Here is a 13,289-nt window from a genome sequence, read left to right on the forward strand (position 1 = left end):
AATAGTTGGGAATAGATTCACTATTTTGCTTGAGCAAGAGAACAGCAAGAAAAAGACATTAAATAAGGATTTTTAAGATACTCAAAGGTATAAATGAAAGTATTAAATATATAAAGAAGAACAAAAAATTATGAGACAAAATAGTCAGAAATAAAACAGCATATTACTGTGAAAAAGAACAAGTTAGAAATATTGTAATTACGTTGATATCAGGTTTCACATCAGTAAGTGGATGCCAGAAGGCAATGGAGTAGTATCTTTACAGTGCTAGAAGGAAAATAACTGTCAACCTCTAACTACTATTCAAAAGTGAGGAGAAAATAGAGACATTTCAAACATAAAAAGACAGAAAATATTTAACATTCATAGGCTCCAATAAAAGAACTATTAAAAATATACTTAAAAAGAAAAGAAAATTTGGGGGATATAAAGATAAGAATTAGCACAGAAGTTGATAAAATATTTAAATAAATTTAATTATCTGTTGGTGGTAAACTTAATTTTTGTGCTATTTTTTAAAGATGAAAGTAAAACTCTACACAAATATAACAATGTGGGGATAGAAAAGATGTTCCATAATTAGTTAAAGGGTACTGAGTTCTTTGTCTCTATTGAGAAGATCAAAATATAGGATACCTGGGGCCGGCCCCGTGGCTTAGCCGGTAAGTGCATGCACTCCACTACTGGCGGCCTGGGTTTGGATCCCGGGCGCGCACCAATGCACCGCTTCTCCGGCCATGCTGAGGCTGCGTCCCACATACAGCAACTAGAAGGATGTGCAACTATGACATACAACTATCTACTGGGGCTTTGGGGGGAAAAAAAAAAAGGAGGAGGATTGGCATTACACGTTAGCTCAGAGCCGGTTTTCCTCAGCAAAAAGAGGAGGATTAGCACGGATGTTAGCTCAGGGCTGATCTTCCTCACCACACACAAAAAAAATATAGGATACCTTTTGGATTTGTAGGAAATATGAATAATTAAATATGTATGCTAAAATTTCAAAGTTAGAAATAAATTAAAAAAAAAATCAAAATCTTCCAGAAATAGAAGGGAAAAAGAATATAAAATCTTTATCAATACAAAGAAGGGAGACAAAAATGGGAAGAAATGCAAAGAAAGACAGTGGTAAAAATACAATAAAATAAGAAAGTAGAAATAAATCTCTAAAATATTAATAATCACAATAAAGGAAGCAGGTAACACTCACCTATTAAAAGAGAGAGTCTTTCAGATTAGACAATAAATAAAACTTAGTAAAATACCACACAGCAGCATTATTCACAATTGCCAAGATATAGAAACAACCTAAGAGTCTGTCAACAGATGAAGAAGATGTGGGATGTATATACAATGGACTATTACTTAGCCACGAGAAAGAAGGAAATCCTGTCATTTGTGACAACATGGATGGACTTGCAGGCATTATGCTAAGTGAAATAAGCCAGACGAAGAAAGACAAATACTGTATGATATCACTTATATGTGGAATCTAAAAAAACCGTCAAACTCATAGAAATAGAGAGCAGAAAAGTGGTTGCCAGCAGCTGGGGGGTGGGGGATATAGGGAGTGGTTGGTAAAAGGGTACAAACTTTCAGCTAAAAGATGAATAAGGACTGAGGATCTAATGTAAAATGTGACTATAGTTGATAACATTGTATTGCATAACTGAAATTTGCTGAGAGAGTAGAACTTAAATGTTCTCACCAAAAAAAAAAAAAAAAGATAAATATGTGAGGTGATAGATGTGTTAATTAACTAGATGGGGGAAATCCTTTCACGATGTATACATATATCAAATCCCCATGATGTATACTTTAAATGTCTTATTTTATTTGTTGATTATACCTCAGTAAAGCTGAAATTAAAAAAACTAAAACAATACTACACAGAAAAGTTGAAAATAAAAGGATCAAAGAAGTATACCTTCCAAATAGTACCTAAAGAAAGCAAACGGAAGGCAAACAACATGAATAGAGGCAAAGTGGGACGTACTACGTGGGAATGAAAGATGCGGTGCTCCAGGACGATGTACCATGATGAACTTGTATATTCCAAAGAACATTGCTGTGAACTGCACAAAGCAAAACACTCGTAATAAGCATTATATAGAAAAAGACGAAAGCACAACTGTAGAAGAAATTTTCAATGCTCTACCAACTAGAGAACATGGGACCTAAAATCAGAAGGCCTGAGGGCTAGGCTTATCTTTGCCAGTAACTACCTATATGACCATGGCCAGGTTTCTTAATCCGTGTGAGTCTATTTTTCCTCCTGAGGGGTTTGGGCAGGACTTGAAACAGCTCTTTCAATCAGAACCACTCATGAGAGTTAAAAGTCCACACGCCTGTGCCCACTCTCAGACCTACCATATTGGAGTGTCTAGCACGAGGTCTTTCTACAGCGATTTCACCACCTTACGGGGACCTGGGCAGCTTAGCCATGAATTTCATTTATAACAACTTTTACAAGCACCGTGTCTCATTCTCCCTATTGAAAGTTTTCACCCTTGAGTTGTAGGTAGGCCTATTTCCAAGTCTATCTTTTGATCAAGAAACATTCTGGAAGCTAAACCCTCCTTGCTAATGCCCCCATCTCTGTAAGGCAAAAAGTTACGCTTCCCCAGCAACCAATCAGAGAGGCCATGCAGTACTTGTAGTTAAGAGTGCAGACTGAGGAGTCAGATCGGGCTCAAATCCCAACTCCTACCTTTAGAAGCTGTATAACACTAAGGAGGTACTTAACTTCCCTGCACCTTAGCTTTCCTATCTGTAAAATGGGATATGGATAGAAGGTAACCTATAGGACTGTTATGAGACTCGAATCAATATATGCAAAGTGCTTAGAAAGTGCTAGAACATATTAAGTACTCCATAAATGCTAACTGTTATCATTGTTAGACATATAGACTCAGAACTCCTGGGAACAGGAGGGAGACAAAGTAGAGGATAGGACGTAACACCTCTGTCTGCCCTCATATCTATAGGTGTGGGAGCTGGCTTGCCTCTTGGGTTCTTTGGAGCTAGATATGGGAGAAAATTTGCAGATATACTACAAAACTGTAATCCTTCTCACTGCTGCTTTCCCGGAAAGATTTAATAAAGCAGCACATTTTACACCCACCCCAGCTGACTAGCCACAGTAGAGGAATTCCGGTGAACTAGGTAACCCCCAAATTGCCAAATGTCTGCTTTTTAAAAGCCCTGTTTTTTTAAAGCTGCTAGTTAGGAAGTCATTCCAGCTGACAAGGACATCACTTTATGTTATTTCTTTGCTTACTGTAGTAATTCTCAAAATTTAACAATCTTACAGTTTACAGGTACTGTTTGTTTTTTTCTCCCCACTGTCTGAGTTCATGATCCCACCCAAACACTAGCTAGCCATTTCTAATTGTGGCATTATAAAAAGTACACAAATTAAACTTTATTCTATTTTTTTTAATCTGAGACTTTCTCAATGCGCCTCAAGATAACTAGAGATATATAACATTGTTTTCACAGAGTTTTGGGCAAGGCTTAACGTAAAAATCTGGTTAACCCTGGTAATTGGGCAGGGTGCTGTCTGAGCCTTGATCCTTACGAATCTCTAGAAATTGGCACCAACTCTAAAAAGGAAGAGAAATAAAACCAAAAGACCCTTTGTTCTCAAAGCAGGTCCTCCAGCCACTGTCCTTGCCTCTAGTCCCACGTCCATTCGTTGCATGGAAGAATTCAACAAGCCAGGCAGGGATGAAAAGACATTGAGTGGGTGTCTAAGTCCAGTCTTGAGGGAGGACTTTACCATCGAGGGGGATAAATTAGGAATATGTCCTTACGTGTCTTTAAGATGTTTGTGTAGAACAAGCATCTCACAATATTTTTAAAGGGCGGAAATTGAAATCTCAAGTGCAACATAGAACAGATAAGCAGGGAATATTTACAGAGTGACAAGTGGTGTGTTTTCATTACTGACTAATGAACTTCATTGATATCAGGTTGTGTGGTTTGGTCTCACCCGATAAACAAGTTTGCTGGGGTGTATCAGAGATCATTCTGGAAAGAGATTTCCACGCCTTAAAGCCAATATAAAGGGTAGAACTGCACCAGGCAGCCTCATTTGCTCCAGCATCTTCTTCCTTCAGGCAAAATGAAAATCTTTGTGAGTATTTGTTTAAGCTTCTTTATGCTCTTGTGGCGGCTGCTTGCAGAAAATGTTCATATCCAATAGGCCTCAGACGTCAGGGGCCTCAGACAAACACAGTGCATGCTTCTAAGCTTCTGTGATTGAATTAATGGTGTCTTTGGCAGGAATAGTGTTGAATATTAAGTTGGATATTTATTTGTCCATTGTCTATTTTTTGAGATGTTTATGATAAAAAAAAAAAGAAAAAATTTTGGAAATGTCTAGAGAATTTTAATTTGGAAGATATATATATATATATATTTTTTTTTTTTGTGAGGAAGACCGGCTCTGAGCTAACATCCATTGCCAATCCTCCTCTTTTTATTGAGGAAGATTAGCTCTGAGCTAACATCTGTTGCCCCTCTTCCTCTATTTTGTATATGGGACGCCACCACAGCATGGCTTGATGAGCGGTGCATAGGTCCATGCTTGGGATCCAAACCCGCGAACCCCAGGCCGCCGAAGCGGAGCGTGTGAACTTAACCACTATGACACCAGGTCGGCCCCTAATTTGGAAGATTTTTAATAATAATTCCTTATTGTGAGCTTTGAAGAGAATGTAGGCATTTTAGGACAATTGCATTTGCTATCTAAAAGAGAAGTGGTTATTTCCCAAGGGTATACTAGGCCCTATGCTAAACATTTCACATGAATAATCTCATCTGTTTACTTCAACAACTCTACGAGCTGAGTAGTATTACCCTATTCTACAGATGAGGAGTCTGAGGCACAGAGGAATGTGATGTTCCCAAGCCAGTAAATGTGGGATTTAGGCGTAAAATTTACCCATCTTAAGACCCACTTACAGGAGCAATTACTGCAAAAATTAAGCAGCCTGAGTGTCTTCAATGGCCGCCCATCTTGTCTAAATTCTCCCTTAAGCAAAGCATCCCTGCTATGAACACCTCTACTCCTCCAGCTGATCCCAGCCCTGATCCCAAGCCTCCTATATTTCCACATTGCAGTGCTCCATAGACAGTGGTCTATGTTCTGCTCCAGAATGGAACTCCTTCCCCCAGTCTCTATCCCTTATTCTCATTCAGCTGCTGAGGGACAAAGCCAATTGACAACCTCTCCACAAGGTGTTAAAGACTATCAGCTTTAAGAGTTCCCCTTCCCAGGAGTCTCTTGATTTTCCAAGAGGACACCTAACCCTGAAGCACAAATCTATAACCATGGTGTCTTAATCATGGTGTTGGGTGGGTGGTTATTTGGGGGCAGAGAACACATCCTGAGCTCTCTCTAATCATCATTACGGTGGTCAGTCCTCCACCACCTGTTCAAATCTCTGTGTTAGACCCATTCAGTACAACATATAGGAGTGTCAGAGGTTACTGGAGCTGGCCTGGAGCCAGAGAAGACGTGTTCCTACGCAAGCAGGCAGGGCGGATATCTGCTTACAGGTCTTGGTTAGACACTCCACCTCCAGTCACCAGGAGAGAAATGTCATGGGCAGAAGGGAAAAGGAAATAGAAAAGTCCCACCGACAGTTCTTAAAAATATCTGCCCTTCCTGCAGACCCCCGCCATCAGCAGTTTTCAATGGTAGTGCAGTACACCGTGAAGTTCAGAAGAGACAGCACAAAACCGGGATCAGCATGTTGGATCAGACTCTTACATAACTACAGCAAAACATCAGAACTGCCTCAGTGTCAGTCTCTTGGTCTGCTGGCCCAACACTTGGTCTGATGGTATCACCAGGGAGATTTTCCTTGATGTCTGCCTCCAAAGTTAATCGTGCCCCCAAGCATCCTATTTTCATAGTTTCCCTTAGAAATCCATGGTATATTGCCCATGAATCCATTTAAAATCTGTTTACCCTCTCAGTCTCAAGGAATTAAATAATTTTTTTTACCAGAAGACACAACTTGACCCCTATAATCCAAAGCCAGTGTGAATCACACCAGAGTATTCCAATAGTAAAATGAGTCCTTCCTCATTGCTCACCTGCCCCAAGTTTTTCCTGGCATAAGAACACATGCTATCTGGAAAGTTGTGATGGTGGAAAGGGTCAGGAATTGGGTGGCAAAGGTAGAACCTTGTGTCTTACAAATAGCATGAACTCAATAAATGCCTGTCAAGTGAGTGAATGTGTACATTTTGTACTTTGGAAATGGACTGTTGACCATCCATGACCACCCACCAGTGTCCCTAGGTGTACATTTTCTGAGATATTTGTGCTTGTCCTGTCCAGCGTCCCTTCATGTCTCTACCTTGAATGACTACCCTATAGGGAATGAGTGCCTGGTCTGTTTTTCAGGTGGTATTTCTGGTGGTGCTGGCCATCTTTGGGACACAATCTCATGGATACGAGGTGAGCTTATTTATTATGGATTTTATATCTTGGAGATGTTGAGAAAGGGAAAGGAAGATGCAAGATAATTTGAAGGACAGTAGAAAGTCCATATGACCTATTTGGGATAGAATCTCAGAAGTAACCAGTAATGAAAACAATGAGGTTGGTTATTTTTTTCCAACTGCAATACCTTAAAAAATGTAACCCATTGCTCAATCTCATTTCTCCTGTAATGTCATTGCTTCTCCCATACGTAATACAGTAACCTATGAGGGAGAGGTTTGCATTCTTATTTTAGCATGGGCTTTTGGTCTGGGATCCCAATGGAGAGGTTTCAGGCTTTAATCTCTTATAGCAGGTGGAAGGCCTAATTTTGCTGAGAGGGTTGCTTTCAAATGCATACTATTTATGGAAAAACTATTATGTCTTTGTCATCAATCTAGGTTTATAACATCATCAGCCAAGTCAACAATGGTGGCAGTGTTCAGGAGACAGTGACGATTGACAGTGAAAAAGATATCGCCATCATCAACGTCCATGCTGGATTGTGCTCCTCTACCACGATTTTTGACTATAAACATGTAAACAGCAAGGGAATTTTTATATTCTTCAAGACCAGGTTTCTGAAGGGTAGTGGGGCAGCCATTTAGTTCACATTTGAATTCCAAGATCTATCCTTGCCATTCTGTCAGAATTTCCTTACTTCTGCTTTTCTCTTTAAATTATCAAGCTATTGATTAAAAAACAAACAAAACTATTTCTAAGAAAAAATGTGACAGGAAACATACACATTTGCTTGACCTTTTCAGGTAGAAATTGGAAGCGTGATGCTACTGTCTCACTACAGGCTCAGAAAGTGCCTAGAAGAGTGACCAAAACCCAAAGCAATGCCTGGCACACAGACTTTCAAAAATACTTGTCGCATGAATAAATGAATGAATTAGGGCTTCTACTACAAAAAATTATGCAGACAAAGAACAGCTATGAAACAATTGCAAAAGAGCAGAAATCCAGAGCAACAATACACATTTAACTATGTATGTATGATGTGCAATAAATCATACTTCTTCAGTAAGAAGGAAAGTATGTTACCTAAAAACACCAAACTATTTCCAAGTTTTGGTTACCGTTATTGACAATGTCTCAGAAACCTGCTCAGAAAACTTATTCTGTTCTTCATCCATTTATTCATTTGCTTGTCTTCCATTTGTGGCACTGACACTAATTATGCACCTGCTTTCACCTCGGTACAGAGCTATGCACTGTGGATATAAGTAGGTTGTAGATGGACTCAGCTCACTGGACGTCTGAACATGCTTTTCTTCTCCTTTTCTTGTAGAAACCTCATCACATGCCTCCTCCTCATTGGCGTTGGGAGTTCCATGACACATTTGAAAGTACAGAGTCTTTGAAAGATACAGTTTAAAAGGAAGTTGTAGTGAAATTGTTTTTAAGCAGGTGCCAGGGAAATTCCAAAAGTGTCTTTAAAAAAGTAGAGTGGTGAGGATTTGGTTTAAGCCTCTTTCACCATCCTCAGACTTGGCTTTGGTCTATTTTTGAATTTTAGGAACTAGGAATTTGTGAGAATTGAAAAATAGGAACTAGAAGGGTTTCTATTATAGAAACCCTTGTAGACGGTATAATTATTTGAAACTCTGTGAAGAAAGTTCCACTCTGGATGAAGATAAGATGGCCTTAGGTTCCTTCTGGCTCCAAGGTCCTCACCCTCCATTGCACTTCCCATCTCAGTTTCCTCCAACCCATTCCTATCTAGCCAGCTTGGGTTTGAGGTGGAGAAAGGATGGAGAGAAGATGGTAAAGGAGGGGAGAATAGATGAAACATGCATGTGTGTGGGGTGAGAGTGGGTGTGGATATGTTTAGGAGAGTTTCTAAAGCAGCACCGTCCAACAGAACTTTCTGCAATGGTGGAGACATTCCATATCTGCATTTCCCATTAGAGAAGCTACTACTCACTTCTGGCTATTGAGTATTTGAAATGTGTAACAGAGGAAGTACATGTTAAATTTTATTTAATTTGAATTTAAATTTAAATAGCCACATGTTGCTAGTAACTAACATATTGGAAAACACTGTTCTAAAGAATATTGTATTTACTCCAAATTGAGGAAGAGGCAGAGCAAAATCAATAGAAAGAGACCGAGAGCTGCTTCTTCTCAGTCTTTCAAATTGCAAAGTGCAGACCCTGGTTCCATAACATGAAAAGTGAGGTACAAATCACAGATTTACACAATTTCAAAGAGATAGAAACCACAAGTGAAAAAGTAAAGATATTATATAAAAGAAGTCGAATGGATAGAATCTATTGCAATTGAAAAGTAATCACATGCACTCACTGTGCTTGCTCAAGGCTGTCTTCCAAGGCTCAGACGTCATTGTCACCAAGTTCAGAACTCAGGGAACTGGGGAGGAGTGGTAACTGTGCTTTTGCTGCCTCAGGGCTACATCGCATCCAGGGTGCTCTCCCGAAGAGCCTGCTACATCCTGAAGATGAACCGTCAAACCACCCCTACTCTGGACCAACTCAAACAGCACATCTATGATATGCAGGTAATTCTGGAGTACCCTTAAATATTCCTTGTTCTTGAGCCAGGGAATACTGGTGCCTATGAAGAAATGAAGATGGTGAGGCAGAAGGTCATATTATACCTTACTGTGGAGATGAAACCCTCAACTTATTAAAGTGTTTCACTTTTATTGTTTTTGAGGGCGGGAGTACTTCTCTTAGCTTGATTTCTACCATACAGCCCCAAATACAAGAACTTATAATAAGTTCCAGTGTCTTTGTAGAAAGGACTGTAGAAAGAACAGCTTCTCTTCTCAGAGCAAGGCTCTAAGAAACAGTGATTGGCAGAAAAATGGTAGAAGTTAGAATACTCAATGACACAAAGGTGCAAAGAAGCAATATGGTATAGCAAGAATAACAAACACTGCTTGAGGCTAGGGACCTGAGATTTAATTCTCCCTCAGTGACTTCCCATCTGTGCCACCTTTGGCATGGGATTCACCCTCTCTGGGTTTCATTGCCACCAGCACCAAAATGACATTGGTTATAGCAAGGCTTCTCTGCAGACCAAGTGGTCAGAAAGAGATGAAGTCTTGAGATCTCTGACCATCTTGTGCTTAACAAACTGAAAGAGAAAAACAGTCACAATTTAGAATAAGGTACACCAGGTTATGTCCACTTATTTTACACTGTCCCACTCTATTACACTGATCTAGGCTCTGGACAACATATTCTCCAACAAATACATCTGGGTCAAGTACAACCCTCTGCAGTCTCTGATTACAAATGTGGACTGGTTGCTGTTCGGGTCACCCACTGAGCAGCTCTGCAAACATGTCCCCTTGTATAAGGGGGAAGTGGTTGGAGATACAGGTGAGTACCAATACACCAATCCTTCACCAAATGTTTTCTGAAAGCTCCCATGTGCCAGGCACTCTGCTAGGTGCTATGTTAAATACAAATAAACGTGAAATATGACTCAATTTGGTTTACTCTGGGAATTAAATACCTACCATGTGTGGAAATTGTGCTGAATGTTAGGGAGATACAGAAATGAATCAAACTCTGCCTCCAAGGAACACATAGTCTGGTGGAGAGGTTGATGAGTTGACATAAAGGATGGAATAAGAAAAGATTCCTGGGTGCCAAGGAAAAATGATTGGATTCTTATTCTTTCACATATAGGAATTTACAGCAGGGAAGAGTCTTCTGGGCCCTTAGAATAGCATATTTTGAATATAGTAAGAAGGAAATCATTAAGAAATATCCTCAGAGAATAGAATGATGGTTGCCAGGGGCTGGAGTGGGGAGGAAATGGGTGATGTAGGTCAAAGGGCACATATTTTCAGTTATGAGAAGAATAAGTTCTGACAATCTAAAGGACATCGTGGTGACTATAGTTAACATAGTATTATATATTTGAAAGTTGCTGAGAGTAGATCTTAAGCATTCTTACCACACGCATAAAAAAAGTTACTTATGTTAACTATGTGAGGTAGTGGGTGTGTTATCTTGATCTTGGTAATTATTCTACAGTGTGCATGGATATCAAATCATCACATTGTACACTTTAAATACATATAAATATATTTGTCAATTATTCCTCAAAAAAGTTAAAAAAAAATTCTCAGAATCTAGGATAGAATTAGTCCAATAAAGAGCAGGAAATGCACACTGACAGTCAGGGAATAAAAGCCCTGATTCATCCAGGTGACATATGTCACTGTAGTCATTAATAGTATTTTTACACAAAGTTTCTAAATATGGCAGAGCGGCCAGAGTGAAAGAGAGGCTGGGCACAGATGGTGAATGCAACAAAAGAAATTCCCCAGAGTAGTGGAAGGTAGATAAAGAAGAAAAGAATTAGCATTTATTACATTTCTACTGCTGAGAAAAACATTTTTAATTAGGATATTTTTCTTTTAGTAAGGTCATTAGTACTTATAAGTAAAGGCACATAGGCATGCCATCAACACAGAATGTCATAGCATCAACTGGATTGATTCAGACAGCACTGCCAGGAATTGTCAGTATTATTTAAGCTATATGTTATTGCAATACAAGTAGGGCTAAAATCTTGGGTAACAGGAAATTACATGTATAACACTTAGTCAAGACATTTACAAAAAGACATTGGTTTGTTGCATTCTAATAGTATATTCTTTAACGCTCCTTCTTTTAAAATTTTCCTGCTTTTCAGATAATGTCCGTGCTGGAGCCTGTGCAAAAGCTGGGCTCCTGGGCATCTTTGGAATTTCCATCTGTGCAGACATTCGTGTTTAAAGCATCAGCCCACTGATTTCATCTTTTCAAAGAAATACACCCTTGGTTTCCACTCAGCAGCTAAATTAAATTCTTTCCCAATGGCCCAACTAATTTTGATATTCAATAGTAAAACATAAATACTATATTTACAGGTATCTGGGTATTTGCTTTGTTTGTAAACAACAAAGGGAAGCCAAGCAATGTTTATGTCAATACGTAGAAAGAAAGAAATTGCCAGAATTTCAAGTAAAGTGCGTAAGGTGTGAAACTTCCCAGATAATATAGCTGGGTCACATACTAGTCTGCTGGGTAGAAGTCTCCATCTTTGCATCTGTCCTCTCGACCAGCTGCCCATCTGTGTCGAACACCTCTGGACAGCCTGGTGGAGCAGAGGCTCAGGAGGCAGTGGCTTCCACTCAGTGAGGGGGTGGGGTTTGGTATACCCTCATCAAACAACTTGACTGCTTAGGTGAAGGCAACTATCCCCTCTGACAAAGCACCCAGCTTGGAGGGCCATTCACATGCCTTTTAGGAAATGCCTTTCAGCTCATCAAAGCAATAGACTCAACCTTAATAAGCACTAATATGATATTCGTTGTCCCAAAGTGAGGAGAGAGGGAGGAAGGGACACTCATCACCCAGAGAAAGATGAACTTTACTGAAAATCTTCACAGGAGTGAGAACCTAACCGGGAATGCCAAGTCAATATATAGAAGGAAAGCAATTTTCAATATTCCAAATAAATTGTGTAATGTGGGCAAATGCCCAGATCGTATAGCTGGATCTTATTTGGACTGGTCAGCTGGGTGCAAGTTCAGAACAAAGAGGAATTACTTGAACAGGAATTTTTATCTGTCGTCGACTGCTCCTATTCCTAATGCTGTGCAGCTGCTTCTTGATGACCATTAATGAACAGATTTAAAGCACTTACCATGTGCTCAGCACTGGGGTAGGTGTGCTGGCAAAACTACCAGTCAAGAAAGTTATTTTCTTGTTGGAGAAGTGAGACATTTATATAAAAACATCTGATAGCAACAGTAATGAGTGTATAATAAAATGCCAAATGAATGGTAGAGTGTATGAGCTGGAACCTTGGTGTTTGCAGGTGATGTAACTCAAATTCAATTAACTGAGGCAAAGAGGGGAGGAATTTATCGTCTCCTCTTACCATAGAAGGATAGAGATATTCTGGTTTTGGGTGGCTAGAACTAGGAGCTTGAAGGTGGCCAGACTCTCTTTTTCCATGTCTCAACTCTCCTTCTCTCTCCACGGCAGCCTCAGTCTCTTACACTGGTTTTCTCCCTGAGGGTAGAAGGTATCCTCCACATGTATCCACAGCCCCAAGCTCCTCATCTTCCCAGGTCATCCTCGGAGAGGAAGGGACTCCTCTTTGTTCTAATTTCAAATTAGTTTAAATTTAAAAAATCTCTGGAAATGTCCCTAATTGAATCCCTCGGGGGCACACATTCTTGCTCCTGTGGCCAGGACTGGCAGGGAGGGGGGATAGTTATGATTGGCAACCTCCTTTGGAATCTCCTGCCTAGAGATGTGTTATCCTTATTAATTTTTATGTTATTCCCATTTTTTTTAGCATTTTTTTTGGAAGATTGGCCCTGAGCTAACATCTGTTGCCAATCTTCCTCCTTTTTTCCTTTTTTCTCCACAAAGCCCCAGTAGGTAGTTGTATGTCATAGTTGTACATCCTTCTAGTTGCTCTATGTGGGATGCTGCCTCAGCATGGCTTGATGAGTGCTGGGTATGTCTGCACCTGGGATCCGAACCTGTGAACCCCGGGCCGCCGAAGCAAAGTGCGCGAACTCAACCACTGTGCCAACCGGCCGGCCCCTGTTATTCCCATTTTCAAACAGAACTTTGAGTTTTGTTTTTTCCCAACTCTGCTTTTTTAAAGTCAGTTAACCCTACTCAGTGCTGGTGTCGTATTGAATACCTGTTAGGAGCAGCAGGCAGAGGAGGCCAGGCACATGCCTAAAGGGGGTGTGTCCACATGGAAGCTACAGAGACGCTGGGGTGCCATTACACTT

General features: G+C 40.0%; 1 protein-coding gene across 1 annotated transcript; it reads left to right on the forward strand.

The window, feature by feature from the left end:
• Positions 1-4,126: 4,126 nt before the first annotated feature.
• GKN2 (gastrokine 2) lies at positions 4,127-11,265 on the forward strand. The gene is made up of 6 exons (XM_058550655.1): positions 4,127-4,138; positions 6,422-6,475; positions 6,901-7,038; positions 8,916-9,026; positions 9,699-9,855; positions 11,183-11,265. Exons 1-6 carry the CDS (start codon positions 4,127-4,129, stop codon positions 11,263-11,265), a joined length of 555 nt encoding a protein of 184 aa, XP_058406638.1.
• Positions 11,266-13,289: the final 2,024 nt, after the last annotated feature.

This window comes from Diceros bicornis, chromosome 12 (assembly GCF_020826845.1).
Source record: "Diceros bicornis minor isolate mBicDic1 chromosome 12, mDicBic1.mat.cur, whole genome shotgun sequence".
In the NCBI taxonomy this organism is placed as follows: Eukaryota; Metazoa; Chordata; class Mammalia; order Perissodactyla; family Rhinocerotidae; genus Diceros; species Diceros bicornis.

Coding starts and splice junctions, on each gene's coding strand:
- GKN2 (XM_058550655.1), top strand. Junction 6,476..6,900: donor CACAATCTCATGGATACGAG/GTGAGCTTATTT, acceptor TCATCAATCTAG/GTTTATAACATCATCAGCCA. Junction 9,027..9,698: donor AGCACATCTATGATATGCAG/GTAATTCTGGAG, acceptor ACACTGATCTAG/GCTCTGGACAACATATTCTC.